At 37.0% G+C, this 16,673-nt stretch overlaps 3 protein-coding genes across 3 annotated transcripts; all 3 read left to right on the top strand.

Moving 5' to 3' along the window:
• Positions 1 to 313: 313 nt before the first annotated feature.
• LOC112153794 lies at positions 314 to 3,879 on the top strand. Its single transcript, XM_024284204.2, has 4 exons — positions 314 to 526; positions 1,430 to 2,484; positions 2,689 to 3,005; positions 3,147 to 3,879. Exons 1-4 carry the CDS (start codon positions 356 to 358, stop codon positions 3,497 to 3,499), a joined length of 1,896 nt encoding a protein of 631 aa, XP_024139972.1. The 5' UTR covers positions 314 to 355; the 3' UTR covers positions 3,500 to 3,879.
• Positions 3,880 to 5,187: 1,308 nt separating this feature from the next.
• ctsf (cathepsin F) lies at positions 5,188 to 11,680 on the top strand. Its single transcript, XM_024283478.2, has 14 exons — positions 5,188 to 5,618; positions 6,351 to 6,461; positions 6,795 to 6,876; positions 7,323 to 7,378; positions 7,462 to 7,534; positions 8,547 to 8,660; positions 8,744 to 8,892; positions 8,971 to 9,067; positions 9,176 to 9,256; positions 9,646 to 9,765; positions 9,859 to 9,923; positions 10,387 to 10,477; positions 10,563 to 10,621; positions 11,123 to 11,680. Exons 1-14 carry the CDS (start codon positions 5,370 to 5,372, stop codon positions 11,195 to 11,197), a joined length of 1,422 nt encoding a protein of 473 aa, XP_024139246.1. The 5' UTR covers positions 5,188 to 5,369; the 3' UTR covers positions 11,198 to 11,680.
• Positions 11,681 to 12,365: 685 nt separating this feature from the next.
• Positions 12,366 to 14,793, top strand: eif1ad (eukaryotic translation initiation factor 1A domain containing). The gene is made up of 5 exons (XM_024282869.2): positions 12,366 to 12,520; positions 12,972 to 13,090; positions 13,189 to 13,297; positions 14,074 to 14,182; positions 14,255 to 14,793. Exons 2-5 carry the CDS (start codon positions 13,004 to 13,006, stop codon positions 14,481 to 14,483), a joined length of 534 nt encoding a protein of 177 aa, XP_024138637.1. The 5' UTR covers positions 12,366 to 12,520; positions 12,972 to 13,003; the 3' UTR covers positions 14,484 to 14,793.
• The last annotated feature ends 1,880 nt before the right edge of the window (positions 14,794 to 16,673 follow it).

Below are 16,673 nucleotides of genomic sequence, written 5' to 3'. Positions count from 1 at the left end.
TTACATTTATTAAGTAACTTTTTGGGTAAATTGTACTTTTGAGAGTTGTCAAAATATGGTGTACTTTTTAGTTTTACTTGAGTACAAGTCTGAGAGAAAAACGTGACTTTTACTTAAATACACTAGGCATTTTGCTGCTCGTTGCCGTTCCTTTTCACTGTAATAAATCAAAATAATGTAAAATGATCCTATGTTGGCGGAGAAACTGAGAAACTTCCCCCAGCTCCGTACCGTTATGTGACTCCTTGTGACCAATCATATGAAGCCAGATAGTCACGTGACCGTACACAAAACCTATCCGCTGGAGGAGGCGTCGGTACTGACAAGGCGCTCAGGCAATTCACTCCTCTAAACGATGGCGTCAAAGGACGATGGCGATTCTCAGCCGGGGCCTCATTTACGATCGATGTTTGTCCTGCATTGCACGAAAGAGACGAGTTGTGTAATGCGCTGCCAGTTGTGTCTTCCCAAAAAGGTCGACATTTCAGCCTACAACTCAACATCAAAGTTGAGGGAGCATGTTGCGGTAAGTTTCTCTTGAGTTTCGACTCAATATGAACATTTAACCTTTTAAGATGCCTTACATTGAGCAATCATGTGCGTAATGAGACTGTAGAGTTTGTCAGTTGTGTTGGGTGAAAGACAATGAATGTGCACGTACACGTGCTCACGGTTTTGAGTAGGGCTGCCACGAATATTCGACTAATCGGCTATTAAAATAGTCGACAACTAATTTGATCGTCGAAGCGTCGTTTTTGTTTGGAGATAAACTAGAAGATCTGCTGCAGATCCGTGTCTACAGTTCGTCTATGTCTGCATATTGAACGTTTCATAATCTTCGCTCTTCTAACCAAACGCCGTGAGGACGGGCGCGGATTTACCGCTCGTCCAAGGCTTCATTCATATTCTGCGCCGCGATCATGTCATTCGGTTCAAAGGGCGGATTATGAAACATTGTTCAAAGATGTCATGGGCCCCAGTGTGTTTCTATCTGCAATTAGCTTTTGAAATAATTTATACATGTTTTATTAAATATATGTTTAAAGTTTTAAAAAAGAATTTCAAGCTTTTATTAAGTATTCTGTTGTTGATTCAGATTACCTCATTTGATTTAAGTCTTGTTTTAATGCCAGAAACAAATGAAGGAGAAAAGCTGCACGATTCATTAAAAGATTACTAAACTGTTTTGTTTAATTTTAGGTAATGATGGTTTAAATGAGTGTTTTACATCCGGTCGCCCACGAACCGATTAGTCGACTATTGAAATAATCGTTTGTGGCAGCCCTAGTTTTGAACGCAGTACGTTCATTCTCAGGACAAATATTCATTTTTACTAATTACGTCTATATGAACTTCTCTGTTTAAGTAAGGGAAAACAAGCTTTGCTTCAATGTTAATTAATTTATTTATTTATTTATTCTGTCAACAGAGGATTCACCCCAACAAACTTATAAAGTACACAGAGTTGGTAGATTCTAACAAAAAGCGAAAATGTTCTTCCTCTGATGAGCCTCCGACAAAGAGTATGAAGATCACCGATTTATGGATCCCTCCACGGCGACTAACACAGGCAACGGTTGATAGACTTGTGCTAAATTTTGTCTGTGAAGCCAACCAACCATTTTCTGTGGTTGAGAGACAATCCTTCAAAACTATGATCGAAACTTTGCATCCTCATTGTACACTGATGACAAGAAAAACACTATGCTCTAGAATACAGGAGGCTGCAAAGGACATGAAGAGCATCATCATTAAAAAGTTGAGTGCTGTGAACCATGTTGCTACCACAACAGACTGCTGGTCTGCAAGACAACGTAGTTATTTAGGTGTCACCTGTCACTGGATAGACCCTACAACTCTAGACAGACATTCTGCTGCATTGGCTTGTCGACGAGTCAAAGGCTCCTACACATTTAATGTCCTTGCTGCTGCATTAGAGGAAATACATTCTGACTACCACATCAGGGAAAAAGTGACCAGAACAACGACAGACAGTGGCTCAAACTTCCTGAAGGCCTTTCCATTATATGGAGTGGAAGAAAAAGAGGACCATGAGAAGGAAGAGTCCCCCATGGATGAGGCATCAGACGATGAAAGTGAGTCAGAGTTGGAATATCAAGACGTATCTGCCATTCTGGATTATGACACTGGCCTTGAGTACCAACTTCCAAAGCACCAAAAATGCGCATGCCATCTTCTGAATCTAGTAGCCACAGTTGATGCCTCTGTTGCAGAAGTTCGCGATAAAACTTACAGATTATTATCTCGCTCTGCTTTTGGAAAATGTACTGCCCTGTGGAATAAAACCAGCAGGTCAAGCACAGCGTTTGAGATGGTGGAACGTGAATGCAATCTGCAGTTCCTTCGACCCAATCAAACGCGTTGGAACTCCGTATTCTTTGCTGTGGAAAGGGTGGTGCGGATTCACAGGGAGCGGGGAGAATCAGCAATCCGCAATGTCTGCCAAGCATTGAAAATCAATATGTAAGTTTGACCTCAGACTGTTTAAAGACAACACAGAAAATTGCTACGTGCTATTACAGTACAATATATACACTTAACCATCTTTTACGACGAAATAGTCAATCAACTTTTATATTTTGCATGTATTTGTTTAGTAAATGTACAGTGAACACATTTATGTTTGAATCTAAAATAACTTATAATTTTCATCTTAATGTCATTTAGGTTGAATCCAGCTGAAATGGCATTTTTAGCAGAGTACGTTGCTGTGATGAAGCCAGTTGCCATCGCCCTGAACATTCTCCAAGGGGAATCATCTGTGCACATGGGCTTTCTACTCCCAACACTACACCAGTTGCAGATTAAGATGAAGAAGGTGGCATTATCTTCCAAAGTTTGTGTCCCTCTAATCAAAGCCCTGCAGGATGGCATCCAGAAACGCTTTGAAAATATGATGAAGGACCCAGAACTGATTGCTGCAGCTATACTACTGCCTAAATTCAGAGCAAGCTGGACCACACAGAGAGACATATTAAAAATTGGTAAATATGGCAATCAACATATCACAAACCAGATTTTATATTGTGTTGTATAATTTTTCTGATTGATGAACTGTGCATTGAATGAGTAATCAGATCATATAATTCTTGTTTTTATAAAAAGCTATTCGTGTGTTTCTGCAGGCCTTGACTACATCAAAAATCACCTCGACATTGACCCTGATGATGCTGATAACTGCACAAGCAGCAGCCTCTCTGATGAAGATTACTTTTTTGGATCCATGAAAAAAACCCAAACAGGAGAGCTGGAGAGGTACCTTTCATGCCCATCCACTGGAGATATGGATCTTTTGCACTCGTTCCCTCTAATCAAGAGACTGTCACTCAAACTCAACACAAGTCTTCCAGCATCTGCAGCTTGTGAGAAACTCTTCAGTCATGCAGGACTTCTTTTTACTGCTAAAAGATCACAGCTTCACTGCAGAAACCTTGAGAGCCAGCTACTGTTGAAGCTGAACAGTCACTTTAATGAGTGATTTTTTTTTTTTTTTTTTTTTTTTTTTAGGTTTTAGATAAAAATGTTCTCTTGCAACAACTCTCATTCAGTTTTTTTATACTGTACACTCTTCCACTGATTTAAATTTAGCATTACACATAGATAATCTTGTATTTGATGCAAAGGAATATGTTTAAGTTCAAGGACAACTGTATTGTTTGAAAGGTTTCTAATATTTGTGACACAAAACAGAGGAAAATAATTAACAATATCTTGGCAAAAGGACATTGTTTTGCAAAAAAAGAAAGTAAACCTCTCACAATTTATTGTAAACTTGTTGAAGCAAATGTTGCCTAATGTTTTATTTATCAAAAAATATATGTATGCCTTTCCCCCAGACTTATTAAAAGTTTGATTATAGCATTGTTGTTTTGTGTTGTTCTTTTATGACAGAAATGGTACGTTACTCATTAATTACTCAGTACTTGAGTAGATTTTAATCCAAGTACTTTTTTACTCTTACTCAAGTAATTATTTGGATGCCAACTCTCTACTTGAACTTGAGTACTATTTTGGTAAAGTAACAATACTTTTACCTGAGTAAAATGTTTTAATACTCTACCCACCTCTGAATATAAACTATAGTGTCCTCCTAACTACCTTTGTTGTTTAAAAACATTTTCTTTTTGCTATGTTAAATAATTTAAAGCATTTGAAAAATAATGTCATTTTTAAAACTTCTTTTTGATACTGACTTTTTCAACAGCTATTTTCTAAATAACAACAGATAAGAACAATAAATCCTTTGACAATCTTAAATGACAATGCTCACTTTTGAAGATTGTGTAACTTTTACTTTAATTAGGCTGCATCAGATTATAGACCTTATTTAATTTATATTTATTTATCTTTAAATAGTCTAAACAATTAATTTTATTGAAAGCATCACGGGCTGCACGGTGGCGCAGTGGTTAGCGCTCTTGCCTCACAGCGAGAAGGCCCCGGTTCGAATCCCGGCTGGGACCTTTCTGTGTGGAGTTTGCATGTTCTCCCTGTGCATGCATGGGTTTTCACCGGGGACTCCGGCTTCCTCCCACCGTCCAAAAACATGCTTCATAGGTTAATTGGTGACTCTAAATTGCCCCTAGGTATGAATGTGAGAGTGAATGTGTGTGTGATTGAGGCCCTGAGACAGACTGGCGACCTGTCCAGGGTGAACCCCGCCTTCGCCCATCAGCAGCCGGGATAGGCTCCGGCACCCCCGCAACCCCGAAAGGGACGGAGCGGCCAAGAAGATGGATGGATGAAAGCATCACCTAATATTTACGTTATCTATATGCTTTGATTTCCATCAATTAAATGTAAGACAAAATGGATTGTATCTTAACCACAGACTGTTTAATTAGATATCTATTATATTAGGCCTTATGCTACACGTGAGGCAGCTAAGTCATCATTTCACTTAATGTTTTCATTTATTTATTGAGAATATGTAAATCGTGTTATGGATGCTTAAAAATCATTCTGATCTCAAGTTCTTCTGAGCTAATAAACGTGACCATTTTGTTGTGATAAGTTAAACGGTTATTCTTTTGTTTGTTTTAAGTCTTGTATTTTAGTCTCAGGTTAAATATTTTTTAGGACGGCGTTGGATTTGACCTTTGACTGTAACTGTACAGTCAATGGATTTGACGGATTTATTTGTGTCCTATCTCTTTAAGACGGCCTCTCACAGGCTCCTCCCACAATCAGCTTCATTTGTTTGGCAACAAGGATGTCCTACTTGTATAACCGCGGCATCTAGCCCGTTATCGATTGTATTTAGATTTTAAAACAAATATTCGCCTTTAAAAACTGAGAGGAGGCTGAGCTCCGGTCCCTTTGCCCCCCATCAGCTCCCGGTGGTCAAAATGTCGGTCGGATTCCGCTGCCGTGCCCTAATCCCATGGATGATCCTGGCCGCCGTGCTGGGTTCGGTCCTCGGTTTGGGAGAAGATCTCGACCGGCCTCTGTTTGGGCCTCCAGGATCACCCATTCGGGTTCATGAGTCCGATCCAGGTTTGAAGAAGGTGATGCTTTTCGCGGAGGAGCGATACAACCGGGGCTCCAACGCCATGCACCTCCGTAAAATCAGCCGGTTCGTCTCCGCCACCAAACAGGTACAATCATTACAGTCATGTTAACATTTATTTTTAATATTTTTATTTTAAATTTTACTATAATTATTTTTGGGGAGTACGTTTTTGCATCGCCAGAACCCTGTTGATGGATCAAATAATTTGTAAACAACAAGTATCAATATAGCGACGTCACCAAAGTCTAACAGGAAACAGGGTTATTTTCAAAATAAAAAACGGAAGTTAGAGGACAAATATAATCCATGGTAAACAAATGAGTAAATTAAGCTTACTGTATGTTTTTTTCCAAGTATTTTTAGAGGTAGTATTTTAGCTTTTTAATATACTCCGATATTCTTGATAAAGGGTACATTATGCATTTGTTAAAGATTTATAAAATCAAAAGTTTCAACATAAAGTTAAAATTAACTTAAAATATAACTAAGCGTACCAGTGTACATTTATAATTATTACTAATTATATTAATCATATTCGTTCATTATGTTTTCCCAAAAATAATTATAAAATAATAAATAATAAGTAATAATTTTTCAAGGAAAATATTTCAAAATTTTACAATAAAAAAAAAAACCAATCAGTTTATATTATTAGTTTTGTGACAAGTGACAGGTACTACAGAACAAATAAATTCATATTAATCGATAATAGGCCTATGTAGAATGCTGTTAGGCTTATTTCAGTGATTATTTTTTTTAAAGTAAGATTTATTCAATACATGCTACTAAGTCTTGTTTTATTCTAAATCTTATCCAGCTGGTTAAAGGAATTCGATACACAATAACAGTGGAGCTGAGCAACACCCTCTGCAAGAAATCTGCCATGCTCAGGACATGTGACTTCTATCCAGAGACTCAGAAGCTGAAGGTAGGATTTGGTTTTGTGAAGTCATTTGTTAATGTGCCTGTAAAATATTTACTGCTGCTTTAAAAAAAAAAAAAAAAAAAAAAAACATTGGAATTTTTTTTTCTCTCAGTCTGACAGATTTGTCAGTCATGTGGTCTTGAGTCATGAGTTTGAACTGAAGTAATCTCATGCTTAGGTTTAGAATGTACTACACATGAACTTGTTTTATTATTGCTTTCTGAGAACTGTTCTCTATTATTATCCTGGATTGTGAATGCATTGTTCTGAGGTGCTCCAGATTGATGACTTTTAAAGCATGTCAACTTTGTCCCCTGTTGTGCTTCTGTGTTTCAGACTGAGGTGTGTGTGTTTGAAGTGTGGGACATCCCCTGGCAGGGCACTTCAACCCTGCTGAAACAGAAGTGCAGTCCTAAAGGTCAGTCAGCAGCCTGTCAGCATCTGAACTGACTGATCTCTAGCTCCCTTCTATTCCACATCCTCAGGATTCCAGGCGGTTTTCCTTCTTAAACGGGCTCCGCCTCATTGTTGACGCAGCATTTTGGATGTTATAGAAGCAGCGTGTGGGAGGAAATTACTAATCCTGCAAAACTGGTTGAAAGAATGTTCACTATATCTGCTGTGCCTGAACTTGTTGGCTGAATTGGACATTCTGTTATGTTTACTAATCTGGTTAATAAATTGCACCTGTCCAAAAGTTCATTGAGGTTAAGGATGTCTAGAAATGACCAATTCTTTCATCATTTTTTTATTTAATAACTTTAAAAATGTGCTTATTTTGCAAAACATAAACATCTTTGTGACTTTATGTTGTTAAAGCCATGTAGTCATTTATGTCTTGTGAATCTGTCCGTCTCCAATCAGCTGAAGTGGAAGAAACCAACCGCATGGAGAAACCAACCAACAGCCAACTTGCGGAGGTAAGATGAGAGCGGTGTGTTTTCAGAAGGACGATGAACCAGCATCCTGCCTTGTTGCCTGATTGTGTTTCTTTGTCTGGCAGGAGTCTGTGCAGCTTCTAGGCCAGTTTAAAGAGTTCATGGTCAAGTACAAGAAGGACTACAGCAGTCAGGAGGGTGAGTGCTCCGTTTCCACACAGTCAGAGGCAACGCAAACACAGCTTGATTAAAAATACAAACACTTGTGTCCAGAACTGTAGTTATTTGCAGCAATTTTAACCAAATAAAGAGACTTGTTAACTGAAAAAAAAATCTTTTTTAAATCATAAATCTACTTCTATCTGATGAACACTCTCCCAAAAGCAGCTGAAGTTACTGCATCCCTCAGGATGTGTCGTCTTAAAAGGATTTAGGAGGACAAGCTATTCAGTTTTTTTTTTAATTTCGCTGCAAACATTTGATTACAAGTCCAACATTTTAGATGCAGCAGTTTCCTCATTTATCTCCGGAGTTGCTTTCTAAAAAATAACCCGCAATTGGTGAAATACAAAAAGCAGGGTTATAGATGTTTCAAAGGCTGTAAAACTCCTCACTACTCACTTTATACACTTTCAGACAAACACTTTCAAACTTTTCTCTCTTGTTTGAAATCTCAAAATTTAAACCTTCGCAGTAAAAATAAGTGCAGGATTATAGAATGAAAACAAAGATTCGATCACAGTTGAGGATTTATATAAATGTGGCAAAATTGAACGCATTCTGTACAGGAGACACAGGGACTGACAAAGACAAGAGTCAACCAGAACTGATTACAAATAAAAATGCATGCAAAATTGCACTAAAGAAATTTGTGAAACACAGGAACTGTGAAAGTTGAACAGCGACATATCAGGGGGACACTGTAGTTAGTTATCTACAGTTTTCACTTAAAAAATTAAATTGTAAACCTCAAAGCATTTCTTTAACACTATAAAAACAGTTTAAATTCTCTTTTTTTTTCACCCTGATTCAAAAAAGTGAATGAAATAGATGAAAAGTTCTGGTTTCCTTCAGTAAATGTTAAATCATGAACTAATTTTATCTTCAAGAAATAAATATTTACTTTATACAGTTTTAGCTACAGAGTCTTAAAAAGTGAATAACTATGGGGGGTTTTTCTGAAGTATTCATTCTAAAATTCTTCTGTCAGAGGCTGAAAGGCGTTTCCAAATTTTCCACGAGAATCTGAAAACCGCTGAGAAGCTCCAGGCTTTGGATCAAGGTTCAGCTGAATATGGCGTCACCAAGTTCAGTGACCTGACTGGTACGTGTCTGGTTCCAGTTCCTGATGATGAAATCCAGATTATTTTTTGAAGGTTTTAAGGTTTTCCATCTGCGTTTTCTCAGAGGAGGAATTTCACTCCGCATACCTGAACCCCCTGCTGAGCCAGTGGACGCTCCACCGGGAAATGAAACCAGCTCCTCCTGCCAAAAGCCCCGCCCCTGACAGCTGGGACTGGAGGGACCACGGAGCTGTCAGCCCAGTTAAAAACCAGGTGTGAAGAAGCAGAAGACCTCCTTCAGAGGAAGATGACGTGTCTTCCTACTGATGTGTGTGTGTGTGTGCTCCACAGGGGATGTGCGGATCTTGTTGGGCTTTCTCTGTCACAGGAAACATCGAGGGTCAGTGGTTCCTGAAAAATGGAACTTTGCTGTCGCTCTCAGAACAAGGTACAAACATCTGCTGAGGTCCAAACTACCACCAACATTTCGGTTATACAACAGATCCCAAATGGAGTTGGTAAATGTTTGATTGGACTATTGATCTGTCCCCCTCAGAGCTGGTTGACTGTGACGGTTTAGATCAGGCGTGCCGAGGCGGGCTGCCGTCAAACGCCTATGAAGCCATCGAGAAGCTGGGTGAGGAACTGCTGCGCTGAAGCATCGTCAGATATTTCATCTTTATTTGCAAAGAATGGGAAGTTCATGTATTTGGTAAACAGTGAAGAAATGACTGGCAAATAAAAGCAAAGTAAAAAAAAAAGAGGAAGTCAGAAAAAAAAGTCCACAGAGAGTTCAGTTTACCAAAATATTCAAAAATGGTATAACGAGAATAAAACTAGATTTCCAATTCCCCTGAAGAAATTGCACTGGCCCCTGCAGCACACCACAAGCACTATTCAAATACATTGGAGAGTGTAATCCCCTGAGGAGCTTGCTTTAACTTTAAAAATAGATTAGGAATTGTGTGTAGTTTTTGTTACTAGTGGACTCTTTGAAGCTGATCTCTCCCTCTTGGTGCGCTTCAGGTGGTTTGGAGACAGAAACCGACTACTCCTACACAGGAAAGAAGCAGAGATGTGACTTCACCAACAGGAAGGTGGCCGCTTACATCAACAGCTCTGTGGAGCTCCCCAAAGATGAGAAGGGTGAGAGGAGCACTCGCATGTGTCAGTGGTCTGTTTTAAAGACAGAATAAGTCTGTCGTGGTTGTTTCATTTTTTTGTTCTCTTTCTCCTCAGAGATCGCGGCTTGGCTGGCGGAGAACGGACCCATCTCCGTTGCCTTGAATGCTTTTGCAATGCAGGTGGGACATTTTATCTCACAGTTCAACTATAAATTCATTGTTTTAGTCAATTTATTCCAGCTTTTAGTACTTATTTTGTTCTTTTAGTTGATGATGATGATGATATTTTACTTTGGACAAACACTTTTAGGAAAACAAATACTAAAAATATCTGAAATGGTGTGAAAAAAAGTAAAACTCTCATAAATTCTTTACTTAATCCCCTAAACTAGATCAATTTTACTACTACACCTAGTGCCTAATATAGTTCCCTCTCTAGTACACAATTTACACATATAATTACACATTTAAAATTAAAAATACACACATCTGACATATTCTTGTGTAGAAACACTGCTTTGGTTCAATTAAATCCCAACACACTCAAATGCATCCTCGCACAATTCCCACTTATAATCATTAATATTTACACATATATCAACCAATAATCATATTTCTATATTTATTCTCTAACTCTTTCTAGTTCTATAAGAAGGGTGTTTCTCACCCTTGGAAGATCTTCTGCAACCCCTGGATGATCGACCACGCCGTCCTCCTGGTGGGATACGGTGAACGTAAGGATTTGCTTCTACTTTGTCTTCACTATTTTCTCACTGAACAATACAAATTTTTAAAAACTGATTTGTTTTTCTTTTTTAGGTAATGGGATCCCATTTTGGGCCATCAAGAACAGCTGGGGCGAGGATTATGGCGAGCAGGTCAGATACAAAGTTTTCCTTAGAGACCCACTCTGATCATCTTTTGATCTATTTTAAGTATTCCCAGTGGTCTTTTATTTATGATTATGCAAATTCCCAGTTTATTTTCAACGCCACAAATACGACCTTTTTTAAACAACATTTTTTTTCTGCTCCTGATTCACGATTTGACTAAAGAAATGCTCAGAAAAGGCCATTTTAAGCTTAATTTTGTTCATACTTGTCCTCCATTATTAGAAAAATGCCGCAAGTAAAAACAATTTAACTCTATTTTCATCAATATGTATTTAAATAAGTAAAGTAAAAGATTGTGAGATGTAATATACTCTTAAACGCCCATATAAATACAAACAAATCAGAAGTTCTTGAGTAAAACTTTGGATCACTTTTATTTGCTGTTGATCTGTGAATACAGTCACTACAGACCTGTTTATTCATTCACATTTTCTTTAGTCTGACCCTTTTTTTTAGCTTGTTTATCTATTTCTTTTCTTTTTTTAGGGTTACTACTACCTGCACAGAGGCTCCAACGCCTGTGGCATCAACAAGATGGGCTCATCGGCTGTAGTCAACTAAACACATCCAAACGCCGCAGTTGCAGCTGTTCTGCTCCATCATCTTTACACAATGCATGAACCCGAAATCCAAAACACGAAGGTTTTACTGATTCCGTTAAAAAAAGTCGCACATTTAAACTTCAGACCTCTTCACTCACGTCACTTTACCCACTGAAGCAACAATTCATCAAACTTTACAGTATTCCTAAAACTAGCTTTGTGTGCACGTTGTATTCCAGCAGATCTCCTCCAGCAATTCATAGAGATGCCGTGTAAAAATGCAGTTTGGTTGTAGTCCATTCTCCACTTGCAGTGACTGAGCCTTATGCTTGAAGTCTCTTCATCTTAACTGGAAGTTCTTTGAAGTATTATTGTGTTCCTGAAGGAATAGTTGTTTGGTTTTTACCGTGGTCTACACACTGCTACAAACCTGAAATGCAATTTTGACTGCTGTAAGGAGGAATGATGGGTAAAAACTAAATAAAAAGATTGAAACCATAAAGTCTTGTGTGCTTGCTCCATTCTTTACTAAAAATTTTTGTAGGCCTACTTTTTGCGCGCTGGGATGATGTGGTGGTTTTCAGTAAAGAGTGTCAGAGATTAATAATAATTAAATAGTATTTAACAAACTTTATAATATTTTTTCACATTTTGAGGGGATTAAATTGCAGCTTTAGGATTTAAAAATACATAAACGAACTGCTCAACTCGGTGAGCCTCGACCATCAGTTTAGTAACTATAAAAAGAATATTTAAGAGTTTTTTTACCCTTTTAATGTACACTCGTATGTATGTGTATATATATATATATATATATATATATATATATATATATATATATATATATATATATATATATATATATATATATATATATATTAAATACAACATTTTGGCATCTAAGAACGTTTTACATTGGTGATCTTGAATGTTACTCATGGCGTAAACTACATTTACCACTTGTCAAGACAAGAATCTAGGAAGTAAATGTTGCTGTTTTCAGAATAAACTGTTTCAACAAAACTAATAAATGCAAAGTCAATGACATTTGTGTTATGAAGAGGGTTATGCTAATTATTATTTTAAAAGAGAGAGAGAGAAGAAGAATTGGGTGTTTTTCGTTGCTTTTAAAGACAATATTTCCACTAAACAAAAACAGCATCTTTTATTTTGAAATGGACAGAGTGATACCGGAACTGTTACTTTCTTCCTGCAAAACAACAGCACGCGACTTTAAACGGCAGAAAGTCTCGGTTCAGTCTTTATATTTCGGGTCAATTATTCCGTTTTTCTTTTTTCCTGGTGATATTTTCCTTTAAGAGAATATTATCTATTTTTCAAGGTAATAAACTGGTGAATAAACAACAACAGAGAGCTTAAACACTGTCTGATGTTAGCTTACATAGCTAAGTCGTTAGCATTATTGATTTAAATTCCGGGTTTCAGCAGCTTAAAGGAAAAACAAACATTTGGTAACTTGCTCAAAAATAATAATAATGAAATGTTTTTAACCTTACCAATTTATGTTTAGTCCTTATGGGTTGGAAATTAGCTTTGACATGTTGGTGTCGCTGCTAGCTTAAGCTAATTCGGTTCAGTAAAGCTGTGTTGACATGCGCACTTTCCTCCCCAATTGTGAAAGTATTTGTACATTTAAAAGGACCAAACTTTATATGAACTCCAGAATGCATATGTCTTATATCATTCAACTGAGAAAAGCTGTAAAAATGTAACCTAGCAGCATTTAAATAATAGAAATTCCATCGATTAAATGTTTTTTTCTTTTTTGTTAGCTGGCGAACAACGCAGCACTCCACTGTTTATAATGTCCCAGGCCACCAAACGCAAACATGTCGTCAAGGAAGTTCTTGGAGATTTTGTCACTCCAACAGAAAACCAGCAGATTGTGAAGGTGAACTCAGTTTGTTGCAGAATGTTGTGTAGATCTACATGAATGTCAGAAATGTAAAGCATCACACAATAACTCCCTTCTTCTTTTTTTATCCTCAGGTTATTGGAAGTCGAGGCAACAACCTGCACGAAACAGTCACGGCTCAGGGAGAAACTTTCCTGGTGAGCATGCCCACCAAGTTCCGGAAAAACATCTGGATCAAGAGAGGTAGATGATTGTAAAACTGTTCCTATTGCTGATGTATAAAAATGTGCATTAGACAAACACTTTAAAACTGCTCTAAGGAGGTTTTTTTTGGGGGAGGAATCGTGTTTAGCAGTTAAAGAAAGGCAACCATATGTTGTCAATTTAAAGTATAATTTCATGAGTTGCAGTTAGTTTGCAAATAAAGCTAATTTTTAACATTAAAAAACCTATGACCTAATCTCTGTTGAGGCAGAACCATTAGAACATTAAAATAATGTATAAAACTGAGTAGATTTAAGGCAAATCTAAACATATATTTTAAGTGACAACATTGTCAGGTTTATAAAATGATTTCAAATCTAAATATCTGCAAATCTTTTTTTTTTTTTGCGTGTGCGTTTGTGCACTAAAACTATCCTAAAAAAACTTTCATTTTACTCATCCACTTCTAGTATTTAAAATATAGCTTTTTTATTATGGTCGCAGATTAATTTGACCTGCATGTCTTTTTTTTTATTTTTTAGCTTAGGTTTCAGATTAAATTTTCCAAATAAATGTGTTTATGTAGAATAATGGCACAATAGTTTATTTTTAACTGAGAAAATCTGCCTATTTTGGCCACAAAAACTGCAGCTCAAAAATCAAAAATAATTGTATTTAGTGTTTAATTTAAGAAAACTTGTATGAAATTTTAAGTAAAACCAGTAGAAATGGATAATAGAAATCAATTATTCAGCAATTTTTATAAATATGTGTACATTTTTCTTGAGGTTTGACTTTTTTATTGTGATTTTCAGGCGATTACGTGATTGTGGATCCTATTGAGGAGGGAGAGAAAGTGAAGGCGGAGATCAGCTTCATTCTCTACAAAGACCACATTCAGCACCTTCAGAAACAGCAGCTTTGGTGAGTTTGACATCACACAAAAATAAAAGTGTGCCTAGTTTCCGGCTTATGCTTTTCTCTGCTTCCCTCCAGGCCCGAGGGCTTCACTGAGAAGTCACCACACAATAACAAAAACACAAATCGGGAGGACGTGGAGACAAAAGGCGAGGAAGAGGAAGGAAGCAGCTCTGAAGAGGACGATAGCGACCTTTTTGTAAACACAAACCGCTGTAACTACCAGTACAGCGAGAGCGAGGAGGAGGACAGCAATGAAGAGGACAGCGATGAAGAGGACACACCAAAGGCCGAAAATGGTTCTTAGCTGCAGCGATGAAGGTGGACGGAGAACCAACTGTACTTTGAAATTTAGAAGGATTTCAAAAGCTCCCTCTGCTCATCAGACTGTTGGCACAATGATCTCCTTCAGTGAACTTTATAAAACCTTTTGTATAGTTTCACACAAAACAGTGTTTATGTCAACAAAGAAATTCAAACGGATCCAGATGAGATCCTTTAAGCTGTTTTCCTCACATTCCTGCTTTTAATTTCATCTCCAAATGAGCCATTTCTCTATTATAAATAGAAAATTGCTGAAAGTTCTCACATTTTGTTTGATGGAATAAAATAAATGCAATATGTTGAAAAAATATATTGAATAATTTTTTTGGGATCATTATGCTTAATTTTCGTTCTCAGGCAAAACGGATTTTTTTGAATATTTAATGAGAAACCATTGACTGTATATGAGAACTGGACAGGGTAACTCCTTCCTCTCTGTGTTTCAAACAGAAAGAAGCCAATTAATGAGACATGACAAATATGACTCATTATGTATTCTTTATGTCAGCAGCTAACTGTTGACATCATTCTATAAAAATGTCAGACCGGTCAGCCTTCCTTTTCATCTTACAGATTTATAGTTTGAAGACTTCATATTGTCACACTGTCTTTTACATTTTGCATCACTAATCAAATGTTTTTTTTTTTTTCAATTTCCTCTTCTTTTTTCTTCCATGAGCTGCTTTTATAATATTGATTTTAAGAGCAGAGTAAGAGCTACTGAGCATGCTCATAACAGGCTGACCGGTTTTGGATTCACTTGAGCAAAAAAAAAAAAAAAAGTCAACAGTTTGATTTGGAGCAGTACAGACTCAAGTTTTTAACACCATGTCTGCACAGTTTAGTTCAGCTCTTATTCTGCTTAATCCTTAACAATAGCATTACAATCGAATTAAAGTATTTATTGCATTTTTTAGAGCATTCCTCTCAGCTATAAAACCAGTTTAAGAGGAATTCTTCATCTCTGCTCTCTGGCATTTGTGTTTTAACTAGTTTATGGTACTTTACATAAGCAAAAATCAACTTTTCCTGACATTGTTTAACAATTATGTAAAAAATACCATAAAATAATTGGGATTTCAGTTAAGCGGGAAGCCACAGAGATGAGACTTAATGGGATTGGATATGAGGATGAGGCTTTGTGGAATGTGGATTTCTGAGAGATCCAGAAAGAGCTTCCCTCGTCCACATCGTCTTCCTCATCAGCTGCACTGATTCTAACAAACCAAGTTAAGGGGGAAAAAAAAGAAACGTAGAGTGGGGAAAGTGTGAAAGTGGATCAAACCACTTTTAAATGCTAACATTCCCAGTCTGACATTAAACAAAAGAAGAGCTCAAATAAATGTCAATTCAAGCAAAACTCTAGTTCACAAGTGAAAGACCAAACAACAGGGAAATTCATCGATTCAGAGATGATGTTCTTCTCCAGACCTCGGTTGTAACCAGTTTGAGAAACTATTGTCTATCAGCTGGAGCGAGTGTGGCCATTTTCCTGTGTCATCAACAACCTAAAGAACTTCCGCTCACTGGATATTTTCTCTTTTTCTGACCATTCTCCGTAAACCCTACAGATGGTTTTGGGTGAAAACTCCAGTAGATCAGCCCTTTCTGAAATCCTCAGACCAGCCCATCTGGCACCAGTAACCAAGTCACTTCCATCACATTTCTTCTTCATTCTGATGTTCAGTTTGAACTGCAGCAGGTCGTCTTAATCATGTCTAATTGAGTTGCTGCCATGTGATTTGCTGATTAGAAATGTGTGTTAATGAGCAGTTGGACAGGTGTGTCTAATAAATTGTATCTCCATCTATTTACAACAGAGCTGTTAGGTTTGTGCAAAAAAGATTTTGTAATCTTTTCTAAATACTGAACACCAGATAAAAGTGGACACAAAAAAACCCACAAAAACTGAAGCAACACCAAATGAAAAATACAACTTTAAAAAAGAGATTTTATTTCACACTCTTTAGCAGATTTATCAATAACAATTTCTCATCACAAATGTTTCTTGTTCACACAAAAAAAATCTCAAAAATTAAAACTATTAACATTCACATTTGGTTTTTCAAAATAAAAGAGGCACTCTATCTCACACTAAAAAATAAATTGCAGCTGTGTTCATAGAAAACTTTAACAAAAAGGCATGAACATGCCTGTAAACTCAGTTTGTGTT

This window comes from Oryzias melastigma, linkage group LG10, assembly GCF_002922805.2.
Source record: "Oryzias melastigma strain HK-1 linkage group LG10, ASM292280v2, whole genome shotgun sequence".
NCBI classification, from domain to species: Eukaryota; Metazoa; Chordata; class Actinopteri; order Beloniformes; family Adrianichthyidae; genus Oryzias; species Oryzias melastigma.
The sequence above is the reverse complement of the archived record's forward strand: the minus strand, read 5'-3'. Positions and strand labels throughout refer to the sequence as shown.